At 41.8% G+C, this 21,469-nt stretch overlaps 1 protein-coding gene across 5 annotated transcripts in view; it reads right to left on the bottom strand.

The window, feature by feature from the left end:
* STARD13 (StAR related lipid transfer domain containing 13) overlaps window positions 1-21,469 on the bottom strand; it is a 386,813-nt gene that overhangs the window by 20,598 nt on the left and 344,746 nt on the right. For 4 of the 5 annotated variants that reach the window (XM_086713840.1, XM_086713850.1, XM_086713817.1 and 1 more), the window contains 4 exons: window positions 16,157-16,220; window positions 5,214-6,607; window positions 3,907-4,077; window positions 2,620-2,836 (listed from right to left, as the gene is read on the bottom strand). In XM_086713840.1, coding sequence (XP_086569966.1) covers window positions 2,620-2,836; window positions 3,907-4,077; window positions 5,214-6,607; window positions 16,157-16,220 — 1,846 coding nt within the window. The remainder of the gene's footprint in view (window positions 1-2,619; window positions 2,837-3,906; window positions 4,078-5,213; window positions 6,608-16,156; window positions 16,221-21,469) is intronic. The other variant, XM_025923464.2, reaches the window with a different exon arrangement.

Genomic DNA, 21,469 nt, shown 5'->3' with positions numbered 1-21,469 from the left:
ACACGGTTTTCTCAGTAAGGCATTCTTCCAGATTTAAAACACAGTTAGAGGCTTGATATGGAGACCGGGAATAAGCCAGTGAGCCAGGATTGAGGAGATTTTGGTGCCCACCATCCTTCTTTCGATTTGTATGACTTTTCCTTCAGATAGGAGACTAGACCCAGTAACAGTGGTCTTACTGATGCCGTCCATGATTCAGAATCTACAGGGGTCCTGAGTGGTTTCCAGTCTACACTAAAGGAGTGAGTAGAACAGTGGTAGTGTAATTCATTTACTCCCATCCAACTTTGTTCAAGAAAGAATTCAAGGTGACCTATAATGATCTCTAAAATGTATAAGATACAATTAAATTGAAGATAAAAGATAAGAAAATTTGAGCAAAAGGAAAATAAAGATGAAAAGGGCAGCCAGAAATGAGGTGGACGTACAAAATTCATGCCAAATATTTACGTATATTTACTACAGGCAGAATATACATTTGGCTCCGATCATTCTAGCAGCTAATATAGAGAGGAAAAAATACCCAGTTGTTTTTAATATTAAAAAAGCTAAACAAACAGACTCATCATCCAAAAGAAACACAATGCTTTCAGGTGTTGGGGCCGGAAAAAGATTCTTCCATTATCACAGAAAGGCTACCACCTCATGTAATAACCAACATCATCAACAAACAAAGGGTATGATGCACAAAGGGTATGATGCATTCATCAATGAGTTGTTTAGGGCTATTTCTCAAAGCGTCCCTTGATGCTGGAGATGGCATCACCCTAGATCCACTGGGACAAGCAATTCTAACAGGTGACAGCAGAGTGGAGTTTTTAAAAACCTGGACTCTGGAGTTGGCTTTTCAAGCGAGTGTTGGCTCCACCATTGCCACCTGGGGGACAACCCCACCCAGGGTGGATATGGCATTAAATGAGGCAGTGAATGTAAAACACTCAGTACGATGCTGAGAACATGCTGGGCATCAAGAAATGTTACTATTATTGAGCCAATTGCATAGATGGATTGCATTTGCTTTAGGTATTCCTGAACAAACACTGTTTTCCCTTGATAGAGCTTTTGCTGAGAAGCATTCACTGGCCACGCATTAGAATGTCTAGAACAAAATATTTTTTGTTCTTGGGAAAAGGCAGAGCCAAAAACTCTAAGGAAATTAGCCAAGAGGAGGGACACATCTCGTAAACCCTCAGGAAAACTGAGAAGCTTGGAAAAACAGGTGTCTGAAAAAAAGGTTACCCTCCACAAAACACAATCTTGGGTTTTGTGATATTCATAGATGATCCACCATTGATTGGTGTGCAGTTTTGGTAAAAGCTCTAAAATTAAAAAAAATAATAATAATGCTTAAGTAACTGGATTCATTGGTTTGCTCTATTCAGATGTTATTCACAAGTCAGTTAATGCTGGGGTATCTGCTGAGCACCACAGTTATAGAAAAGTGGTCTGTTTCCCTTCTTTCTGAGAAATAACAGGGAAGCTACTAAAGCCATTTCTCAAAACACAATAGTCCTCACCATGACAGTAACAGCAGCCACTCCTGCCCTCCACTATGCCATCGAAATAAATGGAAGAAATGTGTACTTGTATATTCTCTAAATTAGGAGTGGGGAGGCAAAAAGGGGATCATGCATCATATGAAGAAGTTACTCCTATTCTATTAGCTCCATTGAAAAGTGGTATCTGATTCATCAAGAGACCATCCTGATTCTGACTGTGATCTCAGTTTTGGGGTAGATACAAGCATAAGTAGCCAGGATCTGTGAGTTCATGTAGCTCAGCTCATTCCTATTCACTGAGGCCAAGGCCAAGGGTAAATCATTAAAAGGTGCAAATAATCTTAGGTGGGCATGGATTATTCACATGGTATTAAAGGGTATGATGCACAAAAGCCACTGTAGAAGACTTACCTGAAAATACCCCCACTACTCAAGGGTGTAATTTATCAAGTGGGAATATGGCTCTTTTGGGGGGCAGGATATTTAAGAAACTAATGGGTATTAGTTTGGAGGAGCAATGGGTTGGCCTAGTAAATTACAGACTGGAATGCACTCTGGGTCCAATCATAGGCCACCATTATGGTGGTTCCCAAACAGTCCTGGAGACAGAAATCGATCTCTGAATATTTTATTTAGCATTTTAATCAACTCTACAGGATGAGGGGATATTTGACTTAGCTGACATCATTTTCAACATTTACTTGCACATTTAAAAAGATATAAATTAATTCATCTTTGGTTTAAGTTTTCCTGGTCATGGTGCTGAAAGAATGATGAAAAGGGATGAAACCATGCTGTGAAAACAGTGGTGGCAGTGGGCCAATAATTAAAAGGAAATGCAGTGTAAAGCATAACTCCCAGTTTCTGGGGAATGTAAATTTGCCAGCACAGGTAGAAGCTATTAACATGAATTTTCACTCAGGACCTCATTCAAGTTGCCAGTGAGGAAATACCTTCAAATAGCTTGATAAGGATGTAACATGGTCAAATTCAATGCTGACATATAAAGATCACAGTGCCTTTTCTTTTTGGTGAGGCACGTCTTATCTGATACTGGAGGGATCGGACTTGGTCCGGCATTCCATACATGCACGCCTGTGTTTGGGATGTCCAACCATACCTGATCGAGGCAGTTGCTACGCAGGTATCTGAGTGCTTGCTGAATACTCTGAGGCAGGGGCTGTCCCGTTCTCTGCACGTGAACTATGAGGGGAACACCAAAGACAGTCTTGTCTTTGTAATCAGGAACTTTCATCCTCTTCATGAACTTTGGAACTGACCTAGAATTCACAGAAACCAGGTCACGCGAGCCTCTTGGGGCAGCCTGTGGGGAGAGGCTGTGAAAGCAAGCAAGAGGGAAGCCAAGCTTGTGTTGGAACAACCAACAGACACAGGGGGAATTCAACATCTCTCCCTTAATGAATCACATTACATGGAAATACTGTGTGTGCCCCTTGCCTATGTTAGATGTCTAACTATTAAACAGCATGATTCATGTTAGCGGGATGGATTTATGGCTCTGTTTTCAAGTCAAGTGGACAACCTTCCAGTTTAATTGTGAATGACACTTACTGTCCCCAGTAAGACAGAAGAAATTTAAAAACTACGAGAAGAAGAAATTTAGTTGGGTTTGGAGGAGAAAGGAGGGGAGAGATGATGAAGCACTTCTTGGCTATGTTCTTACTTTTCTAGAACCGGTCGAACTTTTTAAAGGAAATTTTAATACAAGCATATATTGATTTGACTCTGCAATTTATAACTTCCTAAAATATTTTTATAAAGGCACTTTCGATTCTTCTCTATACATAATATATAACATAAGACAATTAATGATGTATTTTATATTTTTTCAAATCCATCAACTCATCTAAAATAGGGACTTACTTAAGGTTTCAACACACGCTTTTGTCAATTCCTTACTATAAAGGTTTACTGCATATTCTTGTTCTTATTTGCCAGTGTGGTAAACGCAGAAATGTAGTTGAAGAATCAAATGCTCTTTGAATGAATCAACGCTCTAAGTGTTGAGCTCTGCCCTGCTCCAGAAGGTACGAGTGACAGCTGTTTCTTTGCAAGCTGCCAGAATTATTTTATGGCCAGTTGATTTTTAATTCCTCTGTTCACTATTAATCACCATTTGCTGGTCTTTGTTTCCTTCTTGGAGCCTGACTGCTTTCCCTGGAAACTAACAAGAGAGCTACAGATAAAGCAATGCTTCCTGCAGGCGACATCACGTCCCCGCTGCAGCAGCACAGAAGGCAGACAGTAAGGCAGAGCTCCAGCATGATTTCCAGGAGATCGGAATGAATGGCTTCTTCAGAAAGCAGAACTTAAATACTGAAGCTTTGGCAACTGTGTACTTAGCTCTCGAACAAACGATCCCCTCCTAAGTGACCACACTACGCACCACGTCCAGCCGTGTTTATTGGACAGGGAGTACTTCTCCATGATGGCCGTGAGGCGAAGCAGTGAGAAACGCTGGAGCAGGTTCAGCTGGCCGGCTGTCTGGTTGCTGATGTGGGGTGCCGTGGACGGCTGAGGCTGGTGCGAGAGCTGGAAACTATTCCATCGGAGTCGCCTTTACCGGAAAGACCGTCAGAGAAGCCAGTCACAAAGTGGATATGTCATTGGAAAACACAGGATGTTACTAATTTTTAAGTAGCTAATCAAAATAGTTTTCGAGCCAAGAAAATCACAAAGCAAATGGAACAGGAGGTGCCAATGTACAGAATGAACATAAGAAACTTTTTTTTTTTTTCAAGTCTGATAATGGAAAAGGTCATTCTCTGTTTTGTTGGGAGGTTTTAAATAAGTGACATAATACATTTTATTTGTTTGTTTATTCCTAAATTTGCTCCCAAAGTGTTGAAAGCGGCTGAGACGGTGTATGTGTAAGTGTGTGTGGAGGGAGAGAGACGCAGACAGAGAGCTCGAGACGGAAAGTGAGATGTGGAATGTTCCGGAACTGTAGAACATTTCACACTGCCGTCCTGTCTGCATTCTAACTCTCCTTTGCTGTTGAGATGGAACCTGAAGGTGGCAGGCACAGATGAAGACGCACTCCTGAAGTGACAACACATTAGGGAACCACAGGACACATGTCTGTCTCAACAAGAGCCCAGCGGCAGGTACAGTATTACTGTTTCTACTGCTTTAAGCTCTTCCGGGTCCATTTTTCAAGGGTGCTTCTGAAATGCTCTTTGTAAAACAGCTTTAATGTACCCTGTAATGGGCATTTTTTAAAGCCAAAATAAACTTATGAAGTATGCACCCTTGCGTCTCAGAAATTTCTCATAGGATTAAAAAAACACACAAACTTTTAAAATTTGAGGTGGAGCTGTTTAATTAATACTGCAGCAAGGACACGGGAAGTACCTGGGGCTCCCTTACCAGTGATCCCTGATGGTGCCTAGCATAATGCTTTCAATGTATACTCAGTGTGTATATATATATATATATATATATATATATATATATATATATATTTAGTAAAACTGAGATCGAATTAAAGGATAAACACTCAGAGAAATGAATGTGAGTTGACACGGATTCAATCCCCATAATATTTGTCACAAAAGATATACTTGTGTTCGAATAGCCTAATCCTGTGTATCACCTCAAACAGGGTCAGGCATTTAGTATGTGCTCTTTAAACGTTTCTTAAATAAAGACACCATGATTATTACGAGATGGATTGAAAATCATGCCACCAACCTGTTTGGCCTGGTCAGAGAGGCCCCTACACCAGAATCCCTCCTTTCCCTGACCCCAGTGGCCTCCGACTCATTAAGAGATGCTCTGTCCACATCGCTGGGTGTTGTCCGACCTTCGGAGACTGAGTTGCCTTCGAAATCTAAGGTGATCTGATTAGGTGATGGAAAGGGGCATAATCCAGATTCTCCAACCAGTGCGTCGTGTGTTTGCAGCTCAGGCAAGACGTTCTTTGACCAGTCATCCACTACCTCCTGGAGCCCATTGACGTGGTGCAAGATGTCATCTAAATGAGGGAAGAGGTCATCTTTCTCCAAGTCCAAAAGGTCTCCCGTGCTGGCATACAAATGGGAGCCCGGGACGTTGTCGTAGATACTGACTCTACTTGCTCTGTGGCAGGACGCCATGAGTCTGGGCTCCCCGGCACCAGGGCCCTGCTGTCTGCCCAGGGAGATGCTACCGGTCCTCCAGTTAACCCCATTGCTACCGTCTGTGGGCGAGAGGCTCTCAATAGAGAGTGCCTTGGGGAACGTTCCTGGTTTGTGATCCTTGGGAATATGCACGACCAAGTTCTCCTGGGAATGGAACTCGTGTGCGTGGTTCTGGTCGCCTGTGTCCCGCAGTGCCGTCCCGGCCAGCACGTCCAGGTCTTCCAAGTACATGCCCCCGCGCTTGTTGGCCTCCTGGCTTTTCCGTTCCTTGGGGCCGGGCGTGCTCATCCCGCTACCGCTGTTTAACGACTGGCTGCTTTCCCCGCTCCATTTGCCGGAGCTCAGGAGCCCTCTGGTGCAGGCAGCGGGGGGCGAGCTCTGGAGATCCCCGTTCGGGATGGGGACGCACTGCATGGCCTTGAAGGCCTCTGGCTCCTGTTGCAGCACGGGCCCGCTGATCACCAAGCCCCCGGTCCGCCCCGGCCCCTTGTGCCTTCCGTGCGCTCCCTTCCCTCGGAGTGTCTCCATACGTTTCAAAAATGATTTGGCTCTGGTCCTGGTGGGTTTCTCATTCTTTGGGTGGAGGGGGTAGCTGAGAACGTCTCTGGGGGACTGTGGGAGGCTGCCGCTGACAAACGTGGCGTCCAGCATGACTGGGCTGTCGGGGCAGGACTGGCCGGGGCAGTCGAACGGCTCGCGGCCCGCGCTGTGGCTGCCCGGCTGGCCGTGACCGTCACTCCCTCCGCTGCTCTCACTGTGAATGGAGCAGACCTCGGGCTCGCTCAGGTCTGTGAGGACACTTTCACTGCTGGTGGTGTTCCTCATCCTAATGTCTCCCGATGACCCATTTCTGTCTCCTCCGGGGAACAGTGTGTGCAGGTCGTCCACGCGAGACCACCGGCGGCTGGTTCTTTGGAAAGTCCATTTGTTGCTGATGCAGAGATCTTCCTCATCTGAGTCGTCACCCTGAAAAACATTACAGATGACGCTCGCTTCCAGGAAGCATGGATGCAGTGGGAAACCGGGTGAGCACAGAGGCACGGTACTCCCCCTCTTTTCCCTTCCTTCCTCGCGTGCCCTCTGGCTGTCCCACGGTCCTTCCACCATCTTTCATTGTCCCCCACACCCTCCTCCTCCCTTGTGCCTACAGGATCTCTTCTCAACCTGCTGAGCTTTCTTCCTTTTAATTTTCATAGAGGTTCTGAGTCCTTCCTTCCTCTCTGAGAAGTTTTCCTTGACTGATTACGAAGAGGTGTAATTACCATCTGACTAGACATCTAAATATAAAACACCTGCAGCTCTCTTTTTCAGAAACTTAATCCTGCCATCAAAGGCACCGACTTCTTTCCTGAAACCTCTTCACTGAGCCCCAGGACCATAGTTCCAGCTTCCCTCCTCTTTTTTTTTTAATTTTTAAAAATGTTTTTATTTTTGAGAGAGAGAGAGAAAGGGGGGGGGAGAGTGGGGGAGGGGCAGAGAGAGAGGGAGACACAGAATCTGAAGCAGGGTTCAGGCTCTGAGCTGTAGGCAGAGAGTGTGATGTGGGGCTCTAACCCGTGAGCCGTTAGATCATGACCTGAGCCGAAGTCGGACGCTTAACCGACTAAGCCATCCAGGCGCCCCTCCAGCCTCCCTCTTCTGAACCTCAGAGTCAATCTATCTCAAAAGTAACACTCCTTACCTTAGTCTCCCAAATCTGATTCTTACCATGTATTCCCTGCGCAAATTAATGCCAAAATTATCCACTGAATTCCTCTAAGTAGAAACTTGGGAGCCATTACAGAGATCACTAGTTGAGGAGAGTCCAATCCAGCCGGCTCTGCTTGGCCAGCCTGCTTGTTTTTGATCAACTCTGAATCTAAATGCCTTTTCGCAGGACATGCATTGCCGGGCAGCTGAGCCCCCAGTGCTCTGCCCTGACTCACACTCTGCACCTCACACACTTCTTTTTCCTGTCTGGGTGCTGCCTGAGTAGAAACCCCCTGAGAGATGAGAGTCTGGGCTCCCTGGGGCCAGAGATGTCCTCGTTTACCTTTGCCAACCCTTGTGGCCCAGGACAGACCCGGACCTAGGGCAAAAAATAATAATTTCCTTCCAAGATGAGTGGATTCATCAGCTTCTTCCCCCTCCTCATCCTGCATGTTACCAAGACCCAACTCTGAAGTGACTTTCAAATCCGTTCCCTCCTTCACATCTTCCCTCTCATTCCCTTTGTGTAGGCCCTTGGCACCTCTGTCTGGGTCCGTTACAGTAAAAGCCTGGCTAGAATCCTTGTCTCCAGCGTCTTTCCCATCTAAACAGCTTTCCACAGTGTAATCCAAATATGATCATGTAATTTTCCAGCTTCAAAGCCTTCAGCTTCCCTTGGCCTTCCTAGAAGTCTTTAGCACGACCATTCAAAGCCCTTTCAACCGGCCTGCAGTGTCCTGTTCTTGTCTCACTTTAGTTATGCCTCCCAGTTTCCCCGCTCCCTGGCCCATTCTCTTCGAAGCCTTCCCTCACTGCTCCAAGGCAATGACTACTTCCGGCCCAGAGCTCCTACAGCATTTGGGTTAGATCTGTGTTGTAGCACTTACTCTAATGATAACTTGAGCTCATGCTGCTCGAATCCACTCTCAGTCGTTAGAGGTAAGCTCATCAAGAGAAGGGCTTGTGTTTCTGTGTCTTAATCACATTTATAACCTCTCCAACGTCAAGCACATAGTAACTGCTCAATACTGTTTTGTTATTTGAATTAAATTTATTTTACTTTGACATCTGGTTCTAAGACCTGGTTCCAAATTCTAGTAGTATCAGTTAAGAGTTTAGGTGATTGCTTGCAAATTGCTTCTTCTCTCCAAAGTTTCCATCAACTCATGAAATGGTACTAAAAGCAGGTTCTGCCTCATGGGTTTGCTGAGGGAGCTAAATGAAATAATGCATTTAGTAGGCCCTCATTAGAGGAGTATTTGTTATTTTCCAGTGTTGGCTAAATTGCTTATCTACTTATTGTCTATCTAAGAAGATTGCTTACCTATCTTTTTACATATCTAATGTCTACTTTAACCCCCCTTAACTTTGCGATATATTCTCCTTTCAAGAAAAAGTAAATAGATGTTCAGGCAATAAATATTGCCATCTCCCTATTCTCACTTATTTCTTGAAAATCTAGATTCACATGGGCTGGACTAACTGACAAATTTGAACATTCACGTACAGCGGTTACGTTCACATATGGTGGAAGGTGGAAGAAAGTAAAAACTGAGGTACTAATGGAGAATTCCATTGCGTTGGGATCACAGTGGGAAATTAGCTTTCAGTTTAAAAAAAAGTCATATAAAGCTTTGGCAAAAGAGTTTAAAAAGATGTACACGTAGGAAAAAAGGAAAGGGTCTCGGGTGATGAATCAAAGTTATACTTTCTTTATAGCATTTTAGAGTTCTCTTTTTCTGTGATTGATACACAGTAAGACATGACATTTGAGAGCCACTTATGTATCAGGCACCATAAAGGTTGAAGGGTGAGCTCACTGGATTTTCAGATCACATTTCAGGAAGCTAGTGAAAAGAAGCTGATATTAAGTTAGCATTCTGAAAAAGCCCTTTTAGCAAATATGTTTTGAGAAGGCAAAGAAAGGATATATTTTTAAAGAAAATGTATATATTTTAAATAGAAACTACGATATTTAGCGTGGGCTCCAATGATGTCTCTCAAGTTAGCCCAAACTCGGTTACTGATGCTGGAAAACCACATACGAGTTGGATAAGGATTCCTTTATTTTGGTCAAGAAAAGATGCCAAGCTGGGCACTGTGGACTGGCAATGGAAAGCTTGCCCCCGTCTGCTAGACTCTAAGGGTTTATTATACTAGCTTTGGGCAACAGGAAGGTATTTACAATCCAACCAAGGCATGTGAAAAAGTGGTAAACTCCTGGAAAACACGGCCAGCAGTTCAGGGAAATTTTGCAGTATTTAGATCTTTTGAACCCAAACAAACAAATGAAAACCAAAGCAAAAAAACAAACAAAAAAAAGAAAAAAGAAAAAAAAAAAACACCCATTCTCCTTTAGCATCCTGTGCATATGATTATCATAGTATGTCCCAAAGGGCAGTGACATGATTCTGTCTGGTTTTTCCACCAGGGCACAATCTTTCAACCTATTTATAGTGACATACAATAAGAAACTTTCCATCACAACTTAAGGCACACACATGTTACAATAAACAAACATACAAACGAATAAATAACCAAGCTCATGATATAAATATTATCCTTGTTTTTACTCATATTTTATAATCTAGTTTAGTCCATTTTTCTTAATATTGTCTGTTACCCACCAAAATTGTTTCATAGCTCACCAACGTGTCGTGACTGACAATATGAAAAACACACTGTATTAGAGTTTAAGTTGTTTTTTTTTTTTTTTCTAAACACTCAGGGCCCAGCAGACTTAACGTGCACACAGCCGACTCGCCAGTAATTGTGGAAGTGTACTGATTAAGAGATATTGAGATTTCCTCTGTTTGATAATTTTTTTGAGGCTTAAAAACAAATAGCTTGATTATTTAGGAATGCAAAATGGAAATCTCTAGGAGTCAGATGTATTTATGAGAAAAAGACACACCAGACAAACCTTAATCTCCCATCTCAATGGTTTAGTATACCATGGAAATCCAGACACAGAGTGTCTGGATTTCAGCAAAAGAACTGACAAGAGATTCTCACGATATCGTTGTGACCAAGATGGCTAACCGTGTTGGATGCTATAGAGAGTTCTTTTGGTAACTGGTTGAGTAGTTCACACCAAAGAGTGTGGTCAAAAGGCTGAATGCAACTACAGGAGAGCTCTCTGGAGGATGCCTCCAAGTTATGTCAATTTTAAGAATAACTTGAATGAGCCAGGAGAACTCATGTTAGGTAATTCACTAAGTAATGTTGACCAAGGTACCCTTTTTGAGAGTCAACTATCTCAGTTGTAAATGGGAAAAATAGTAATATAAATCCAGCATGATTTGTCAACACAGCCAAAGGAGATTATATGTGAAAATGCCACGTAAACCTTAAAGTACAATGTAAAGCTACTTATTGTTGTTAGAGACTGGTGATATCGGGATGTATAAAGACCTTAACAGAACTGAATGGTGGCCTCTTAATGAGATAAAATTTCATGAAGTAAAAATAAATAAACAAACAAACAAACAAAAAACCCTAAGTCACTCACCATAGACAGTTTGAGAAACTGTTCAAGATTGAGCAGAGGTCAGAAAACTTTCTGTAAAGGGTCAGATAGTAAATATTATAGGTTTCTGGGCCATGCGATCCCTGTCATACCTGGTCAACTCTGCTATTAGAGCCAGAAGAATGAGTGTTCTAATGCAAGTTTCACTTTGTTTGCAAAAACAGGAACAGTGGTTTGCGGACCCCCAGTCTAGAGGATTGAGAGCTGATGGGCTGCTGTGTGAAAAGTGAGCCCTCGGTGCTTCTGCAGAGAAAAGAGCTAGAATCCAATGGGCGAGAGTTTACATCAAATCCGCTTTTGGCTTACTGTGTGGAAGACTTCCAGTAATTAGAAAGAAAATAAATTGCCCTGCAGTGCAGCAAACTCATCGTGGCTAGATGCTCACAGGCAGAGGCTGAGTGGGCTATGAGCAAGGCTCTCGGAAGTAAATCCTGTAGTGGATGAGAGGCTGGAGGAGATGATGGAACATCCCTTCCAACTCAAAAATCTAATGGTTCTAGGATATGCACCTGCAATTATCTTCAATTTGAGACTGTAATACTCTCCAGTCAAGCGAATGCTAGAATACGATGTAATTTTTTTCTCTTTTGACTCTGCTGTTTGGAGCTAGTGGGAAGCGTCTAATTTGGAGGGAGAGACTGGGGTGTGTGTGAAAAGCAGAGGGGGTGGAGGGGAGAGGAGACTGGGCCCCTGGACAACAGCTGCAGTTCCTTTGAAATGTTGATAGCATCCAGGCCCCGAGATGCTGGCTGCAAGGTGGCAATTAGTCATGGTTTCTGAGTTGCTTTCCACCTTTGGTCATGATTCGGAGAGCTTTATTAAAACTATAACTTTAACCAGAACCGTTTGAAGCCAGCCTTTCTCTCTTGGGAAATCGTAGGGAAGAGCCTTGTGAGCATATATGTCCGTCTCTTTCCTCATTTAACAGACAGCCTACTGGAGTCTTTGGTCTCAACTTTAACTTTGAACGAAAGTCATACCACATAAACACTAACCAATGGGGAGTTTGAAGGTCATCGTGAAGCAAGTGTGAATTTTGTAGGTAATGATGAAGAAGAAACACTTTTTCTGAGAACAAGTAGCTCTGTGTGTGCTTTGGAGTTTTTACTTTAGATGAAATGCTGATATTTTGGCTTTTCCGAAAAATGGGAACATTCTGAGTTGAAATTATATATTCCTCAGAGACAAATGCCAAACAGACATTGCAAAAGAAAGGTGTTTTTTTTTTTTCTTTTTAATTTTTTTATTTTAATGGCATTTGGCCAGATCTTTACACTGGAAACAGGAGCCCACACAGGTCGACAGCTGCAAGAGGCAGCTAATCCACGGTTACGTAGAAATTTAGAAGTGTATCTTCCATTCAGGTTAACGGGAGCTGAGTGGTGGAGTCCACCTGTTCGAAAGCTGGAATGTGCCATTTGCAGGGCTGCAGGGGAAGGAGCCTGAAGCCGGAGGCAGGGGAGCTGCTGGTGTCCTCAGGGTCTCCAGAAATGCCTCCCACCTGGGTTTTGGTAAGTGTCTCAGTGAGGTGTGTGGCCGAGACTGAGAATACTCTTCTCTACTTGACTCTCACAGAGACAGGGAAGGTTACCTTGAATCTCTGATAAATCACTTTTCTCTCCCACAAAGAGAAAATCTTGCGTTACTATCTTGAGAGGGGGAGGCAGGTGTGATTTCATTTTTCCTGGGGCTTTACAAGTAGCCATTTGTTGTCCAAGAAAGGTGTGTGCCCAAGTAAGTATGAATGAGGCTTCACCATCCTCATCTGTTTGCATACTTGTTTTTCTTTCTTGGGTGAACCCATCAAACTCTTCAGAATTTAAAAAAGAAATCCAATGAGAAGGAAATGCAAAGCAGAGCAAGGACATTCACTGTGAGAAACCCAGAGTTGCATTTCTACAAGGACATTAAATAAATCATGGACTTCTGTGCAGATGGCAAGAAACATCCCTCTTCTAAAAACAACAATAAAAATACATTATAATTGTATGTATTGCAGAGGAAACTCTTCCAGGCCTCAGGCCAAGTGCCAGAAGTCCCCTCAGACTCCAGTACATTTCTGAATTTTTTTGTTATTTTTTTTTTTTAATGTTTATTTATTTTTGGGAGAGAAACAGAGCATGAGCGGTGGAGGGGCAGAGACAGAGAGGAAGACATAGTATCTGAAGCAGGCTCTGAGCTGTCAGCACAGAGCCCGATGCGATGTGGGGCTCCAACCCTCGAATCGTGAGAACATGACCTGAGCCAAAGTCTGATGCTTAACTGACTGAGCTACCCAGGTGCCCCCTTTGTGTTATTTTTTTAAAGTTTCTTTTTTTAATGTTTATTTATTTATTTTGAGGGACAGAGAGAGAGAGAGAGAGAGAGAGAGAGAGAGAGAGAGAGACCAGGAGAGGGGCAGAGAGAGGGAGAGAAAGAATCCCTAGTACTTGCAGTGCAGAGCCTGACTCGGGGCTCAAACTCATGAACTGCGAGACCATGACCTGAGCCAACATCAAGAGTCAGATGCTTGACTAACTGGCCAGGGGCCCCTGTGAATTCTTTGAAAGGCAAGGAGGGGCATTTTGGTGCCAGAGTATCTGGGGTCAAACCTTGCTATTTCTGCGTGACTTTGAGCATGTTACTCCCTGTGCATCCGTGACTTGGAGTACACGGGGAGGGATAGCGCCTGGCACAGAGCATGCTCTGTGTGGGTGTTTGCTGCCCACACAAACTGCTAGGTGAGCATGTGTAGCCCTTTCATTGATCCCAAAGGGAGAAAGAACCACTGGGGCTATGGACACTTAGGCAATTTGGGGATGATATTCTACAGAATGAATCATGTCTGGGCCTCTGCAGATGAGAGATAAGGATTATATTTTTATTTCTTAGATTGCCTAAAATGGGGACATACCTAGAGGAAATGCTGCTGGTTGTCTTTTTCTTCCAACTAAACGAATTCCGAAGTTGACTGCAGTGTCACATGGTGCTTCTTCTCAAGTTTCACTTTCTACGTTTGATCATTTGACCTAGTCCTAGCTTGTATTTATGTATGTATATTTTTTTGGTGCAGTAAAATAAAGGGTGAGCCTATGACTTGTGGAAGGGGCAGATCACAGGAATGCACACCCCCACACGGTCTCCTGCATAACTGCTTAGACCACAGCCCCAGATGCTGGTCATTATTGAGATTCACAAAGTGGTGAAGACCACATGTTGAAATTATTTATTTAAGAAGTCAGGCCATGTCTTCTCAATTTACTGAGTGCAAAGCCGTATTTTATTTCAGTGCATGCATTTGTGAGGCCTCTAGCTGAGCAGGGGCTGTAAGGGTAAGGGCCGCTACATCCAACGTGAGGAATAAATTAAGAATGTCAGAATACTGAAGTGACCAATTTACAGAGGAACTTTTGTGAAGGTAACACACAACCAGCCTAACAAATGTTATTCCGGCCGATCTCACGTGTGGGTTTTTGAAAAGCTGGTGATAGGGTGAGAATCTGATCACTCCACTTGGCTGAAAACAAATCATGTCATTAGTTTTTGTCTTCTGTAATACACTGCAGCTACACAGATCTGTCTAGGAAGCCGTATGGATCAGCCATGCTTTAGACACATAGGCGTGGCTGTGTTAGGTTAATAAGAACCATGTGTTACGACCAAAACAACATCTGATGCTCACGCTTCAGATCGTGTGTATACTTTTCAAGGGGTCTATTCAGCCAGACAGCTGTTGGGACGTTTATTTCCACATTTTTAATTTGTCTTTGGCCTAGACAAATTGCTCATATTTTAATATTTCTCTGGATATTGTTTTTCACCATTTTACCTCATTAGCTTAAATCTTTGGTTTCTTACTCAAACCCCAAACTGTTTTTAAGGTGAGGTCAACCAAAATTCATTTGCTTTTTTTTTTTCCTTTGGGTGCTATTTTAGAATAGAAATTCAAATTCAAGTTATTTTTTAAAGATCAAGTTACTCAAGAGTGACTTAAAATCCATTGGATTTAATGATTTCTCTGGGTAGACCAGGATAAAGAGCACTTTCTTTCGACTCAAAGATGTTTTCTCTGCTTCTTCAAAATATACTGTGGCTTGACTTGTTACATATTGGAGATGTGAAATGAAAAAAGTAGTCAACGATCTTAATTTTGAATTTCCCAAGAGGGTCAATTCACTGAGGGATAGGGAGGGTTTTCAGCGACAGTGGTTATTAGGAGCCTTGATTTTGGAGTCAGGCATGCCTGAGTTTGAAACTCTGTTCTCCCGCTAGCTTAAAGATCATGAGCAAATGACAACCCGTTCAAGTTTTATTTCCTTTGTCTAGAAAACAGAGATTCTACCTCAATGGATTCAATGAGATCACGTATGGCAAGCACATAACATAGCTCCTCGAAAACAGTAAGTGCTCAATAAAGTACCGCTTTATTTCAGAACTGAAGTGTCCAGTCTCATTCCTACAGAGGGAATAGCACATGCTAGTCCTAGAACACGGAGGGAGCATAGTGACTCTTTTTTTTTTTTTAATTTTTTTTTTCAACGTTTATTTATTTTTGGGACAGAGAGAGAGACAGAGCATGAACGGGGGAGGGGCAGAGAGAGAGGGAGACACAGAATCTGAAACAGGCTCCAGGCTCCGAGCCATCAGCCCAGAGCCTGACGCGGGGCTCGAACTCACAGACCGCGAGATCGTGACCTGGCTGAAGTCGGACGCTTAACCGACTGCGCCACCCAGGCGCCCCAGCATAGTGACTCTTAAAACTGAACGAAATTCCTTGTGAGCAGAGAGAAGTGTAAGTGGGAGGGATGGTATAGAGGAGGCAGGCCCCGCATCTTGTTGCCACACTCCACACGACCCTTCACTGATTATGAAATGAACCTGCCTGCGGATGAGCACAGGGTACTTGGAAATAAAATGCTATGGAACAGGATGAAGCAAAAGACATTTGGCATGGGCCCACGGGTTCTTTTCTGCATTCGCTTAATCTACGCATCACTGTGGAGTACTTGAGACTGATGGGGAGTGGATACTTACGACTAAAGAAACTTCTAAAAGATGACCACAGAGAAGGCATTTTATATCTTTCAGCAAAACTCTTTGATCAAAATGAAAACAAAGTGAAATGGTGAAACAAATGGAACTCAGCCTGGATTTATAATGGGACTTATTTATGATGGTTATGATGAGCTGGGATATTTGGAAAACATAGATGGTCAGGAATTTCAGAATTTTGCTTGGGTTCCTGTTGTTTTTAATCCATGAATGCAAACTTCTTTTGTTAACATAAACCATGATCTTAGTAAGGGGTAGACACCTACCTTTTTCCTTTGGAAGTTCACATCAAGTTTCATTGAGGCACACTTGTTCAATGTATGCAGTCGTCTGAAAAGAAAGAAAAAGGTGGTGATTGCTACCACTAATAAGCCTAAATTTTCTTTTCAGATTGATTCTCATTTATTGCCAATGAAGTTGAAAGTGTAGAAATGAAAAGTTATGTCCCAACAAAGTACTGTACCCATTCAAGGTATGCTATGCAAAGGGTCCCGTTGGCTTTCCAGCCTACCAGTCCCTACCCATCCCCTAATCTAAACCCAGTCTTTTCCTGGCTTCCCTCTCCTTTCCTGGAATGCATGAACAGTCATCTTAGCCCTGCTTTCACCAGCCCCTCCACTCATTTGCCACCTCGATCATGCTAGTCCCCAAATTCAGATCAACTTAACCATCTGTCCTCTCCCCTACTCTTGGACTATTGGGTATAAATGGCAAGATAACTCAGTGCTGAATTATATATGTGGTAGACTAAATTGTGTCCCCACCCAAACTCGTATGCTGAAACCCTAACGCCCAATGTTATTGTATGTGGAGTAAGAAGTAATTGAGGTTAAATGAGGTCACAGGAAAGAGCTCTGATCCAACAGAATTGGTTCCTTACAAGGGGAGACACCAGAGAGCTCGCGCTCTCTCAATCTGCCATGTGAGAACACAGTGAGAAGGTGGCTGTCTGCTAGTCAGAAAGAGTGTGCTTACCAGGGACCAAGCCCTGCTGGCACCTTGATCTTGGACTTTCCAGCCTCCAGAACTGTGCGAAAATAAATGTCTGTTGTTTAAGACACTCAGTCTGTGGTATTTTGTTATGGCAGACCGGGCTGACGAATAAATACATTTTGATTTTCATCCTCAGCTGGGCTCTGAAAATTGCTACTCAGCATTCCTTTCATTTTTTTGTCTGGTTGGCTCCCAATCTCAGATCATGAAAAATATCCCAGTCCCACAACAGAGAACTTAGCCACTGCTGCCAATGAGAAAATATAGCTGAACATAAGCTATCAGACATAAATTCTTTTAATAATCCTTTCCTTCATCATAAAAAAAATGATGTTCCTCTTCTTTTTCAAAGCTAACCCTTTCATCTTGTTTTTTATTTCAACATCCACCACTTCTTCTGGGACCTTGATACCTCATTTATTCCCTCACCTCAGCAAATTCTCTCGACTGCTTTCTTCTCTTTAAGCTTATCCCTGTCTTGAACAAATTGACTAACCAATTAGTTAGCTACCTAAATCACCATAATCACACAAACAATTTTCCCCTCAATCCTAATCTTTCCATCAAGCAACTGTACTAACCTACCCCAATATTCCCTTCCTTACACTACTCAATTGCCCGAGAACAGTCTCAATATTCATTCACTCTTCAATCCATTACAATGTAATTTCCTGAAATGCTCTTGCAAATACCTTTACTAGTTTACTTTATCTGATTACACTTTAAAAATCATAGTTATTGAATGCATATGGTTTGAAGAGTCACACATTACCCCTCCTGTCCTTTTTCATTTATGCCTCTTTGGGGGCAACTCTTTCGCCTGTTTCTTTTGTTGGCATTTACCTCTAACAACATGTTTATGCTGTTACTTCTTGATTTTTCAGTACAAATCATTATTTATAGACTTTATTCTCTGCATGATGATTTATTTTTTTTACTACCTGTCCCCATCCCTCGCCTACCCCACATTCGTACACTGTATCTTTTATAATTATAGTTATGTCATAATTTCAGTTTTTGGATAAATCAGTATTCAGTGTTTATTATATTTATTATTGACCATGTAAATGCTGTTCACATGTGTATCACACTCTGATTATTTTGTCTTCCATTCTCAACTTTTCATTATCCTAGGAGTTAATAAGCATCTTGTTTATTTGTTTCCTTAGTTTTCAATGTATTTATCCCTAAATTCAAACTCAAATACTTCCTCAGCTATCTAACTCCCTAAGTGTGTTACTCTAGTAATCTAATTTCCTTGGTGACGTCTCTCTCAGAGCCTTCTTACCTGTTCTAGTTGGGGGTTTGCTGCCCTTGTTTTTAGTTTATTTTATTTTACTATCATGGGCCGATCAGATTTCTCAGCACTCAGATTCTCAGATTTTTCTTGAGTGTGTTTTCTAATACGCTGAGGCTGAGCTACAAAAGAGGCCTGAGAACCTCAATATTTAGAACATAAATATCACTGTCACTGAAGTTCCCATTTCCACTTGAGTGCCTCACCTTCAACTATGTCTAGTGTTCCCCCAGCCTAGGGAACTTCTATTGTAGCCTCTCCAGGCAATCAACTTCTAGTTTTGGGCTGATGGTGGGGAAGAAAAGTCACCTAGATATAAACTGGGGGAGTAAATCCAGGGCTCTATCTACTTTAAAACAGAATTTCAAACAACCGTCTTCTTTTTAGCCTCCCTTAAATGTCAATCCCCATTTTTGAGCTTTTTAGGATTATTGTAGTACAGACTGAATTTATGACTTACTTCACTGACCACTTAGCTTTTATTTCTTGGGCTTGCCAAGTTCTCTACTACATCATTTCTGTTTTTCTGCTTTGAAAATTTTATAGTTGTGGTGTCTCTCTTTGTATGGACATCTGCTTTTGTAAAGGAATGCCTCTCTAAATCAGTGGGAATTTAGATAGCAAGAAAATTCAGGTGTTCAATCTCCTATCTTTGATGACTCCTTTTGTATTCTGACTGCTCTGGCTTTAAATTTTCAGCTCAATGAGTTTTGGCAATTTTAACTACCCTCAAACAAGGTAAAGAACATTTTTGCACATAGGAACGTTCTCTTGCGCTCCTTTACCATCAATTCTCTCCTCACCACCACATCCCCTCCTACCTCCCTCAGGGTCATCTTCTTTCTGATTTCTATCACTCATAGACTGATTTTGCCAATCCTTGGTTATCATATAAATGGAATCATATGGTATGTAGTTTTGTGTGTCTGGCTTTTTTTTTTCACTCAACACAATATTTTTGAGATTGATCCATTTTATGGAGTATAGCAGTAATCATTCCTTTTAATGGCAGAGTAGTTTTCCATGGTATAAAGACATACAATTGGTTTATCTACTCTTTTGCTGGTGGATCTTTAGGCTAGTTCCAGTTTTGACCAATGCTTTTTGATCACCAAATTCCGTATCTTCTTTTTAGCAAAGACCTGTTTGTAGTAATGGGCAATCATCCCCACTCTCCATTCCTTGAAACTTTTCTCTTTGGCATTTAAGATTATGAGTTCCCTCATCTCTCTAAACACTATCTCCTTCCTGTCACCAAGTAGTACCTGCCCCTTAACTATTAATATTTTTTAGGATTCAGACTATAGTCATTGCTCTTTTTTTTTCTGCGTGAATATACTGAAATATATTATCCCATCTTAAAATAGACTCTGATGATGTCCAATCTTCTTTCTCTAACCCAGATACCTCCCTTGAGCCCCAGAGTTACGTTTCTATCTACTCATTAATCTCACCCATTTGTGGGGTTCTGCTGACCCTTCAAACTCAACTTTCAAAACTGAGCTCATCGTATTCTCTTCCAAACTTGTTTCTGATACTTACTGTCTTATCTTGATTAAGAGCATCACCAAGTAGGCCAGCCAAATGGAGTTATCTTGACACTTTTCTTCTTTAAGGTCTGTATTCATTTGATTACAAAGTCCCGTCAATTACATCTCTGTGGTATTTTTGAAATCTTGCCTCTTCTTTGGCCCTATTTTTGTGCCTTCTCATCTTTTACCTAAGTCAGGCAATAGCCTCTTAATTGGTTTCACTACCAATTCAAATGCTTTACATTAAAACCAGTTCTATTTCTCAACTTTTTCTCATGTCACTCATTTATTTAAAAATATCTGATGACTCCCCTTATTTTCAGCCATCTCCAGTTTACCCACTGACTACACATTCATTAGTGTCAAATATAATAAGCAACCCTGGATTAGAAACTGATCATTTAGTCTGAAGCCATCTTTAGCATGGGCTTGGCCTTTGCTCTTATAACTGACAGCCTATCTTTTTGGTCAGTTCCACATGTGTCCATTGCTGCCTAAGACCTAAGAGTGGTATGTGAGGTAAATTTTATACATACATTCTCATTTGGATATATAATGAGGTACAGAAGAGCTTAAATAAGTCGATGTTGCTCATCTGGCAGCTCTGTAACAGGTTTGTTTAGGTAAGGATTGCTTGTCATTTATAAAATTTACTTTTCTAACAAACTGTTCTTCCATTATAGGTTGGAATCACAAACAAACATTTTTATTCTGTGCAAAAGTTTTTGATCTCCTACATACACAAAAGCCATCAAAGGGCTCATCCTTTATATGTCACGTGCTTGAATATGCTTTCTACTTTTTGACACAAACAAGAGGTCAATTTGTTATTTTCTAAAGCTGGAGACTCAAACAAACTAGATTTGACTACATAGATTTGGGTCCTTTTATCTCCCCTGAACCCAGATATTTGCCTGCACTTTAAGAGTTGCTCCTCTTCTTGGAAAAAAAATATTTGTAAAACCTGTATCTTGTAAAGGACTTGTGCCCAGAATACATAAGAACTCCACAATAAATTCCATGATAGGTCAAACAATCTTGAATTTTTAAATGTGCAAAATATTTGAACATACAGTTCGTTTTTTAAATGTTTATTTTTGAGAGAGAGAGAGAGAGAGTGCACAAGCAGGGAGGGACAGAGAGAAGGAGACACAGAATCTGAAGCAGGCTCCTGGTTCCAAGCTGTCAGCACAGAGCCTGATGTGAAGCCCGATGAGGGGCTCAAACTCACAAACTGTGAGATCATGACCTGAGCCAAAGTCAGATGCTTAACCAACTGAGCTATCCAGATGCCCCTGAACATACAGTTCTAAAAGAAGATATTCAAATGGCAAATAAGCACATGAAAAGATGCTTAGTAGTCATGGGAGAAATGCAAATTAAAATAATAAGACACACTGGAATGCCTAAATTAAAGATACTGTCAACGCTAAGTTTTAGCAAAGACATAGAACCACTGGAACTTCCAAAAGGATACAGCCTCCTTGGAAAACAATTTGGTAATATCTTACTAAATTAAACATATTCTTAGAATATGACCCAGCAATTCTACTCTTAGTTAGTTATATCCAAGATAAAATAAATCGTACACCCATACAAAGACCTGTACTTGAATGTTCACAGCAAATTTATTCAGAAAATAGCCCCAAAGTGGAAATAACACAAAGGTCCCTTAACTGACAAATGGAAATAAAAACTGTGGTATACACATATAAAGAAATATTCAAAAATACAAAGGCACTAACAACTGATACATG

Source organism: Puma concolor, chromosome A1 (assembly GCF_028749965.1).
Source record: "Puma concolor isolate L17-30 chromosome A1, mPumCon1.1.hap2, whole genome shotgun sequence".
NCBI lineage: Eukaryota > Metazoa > Chordata > Mammalia > Carnivora > Felidae > Puma > Puma concolor.
This window is presented reverse-complemented; position numbering and strand designations above follow the sequence as displayed.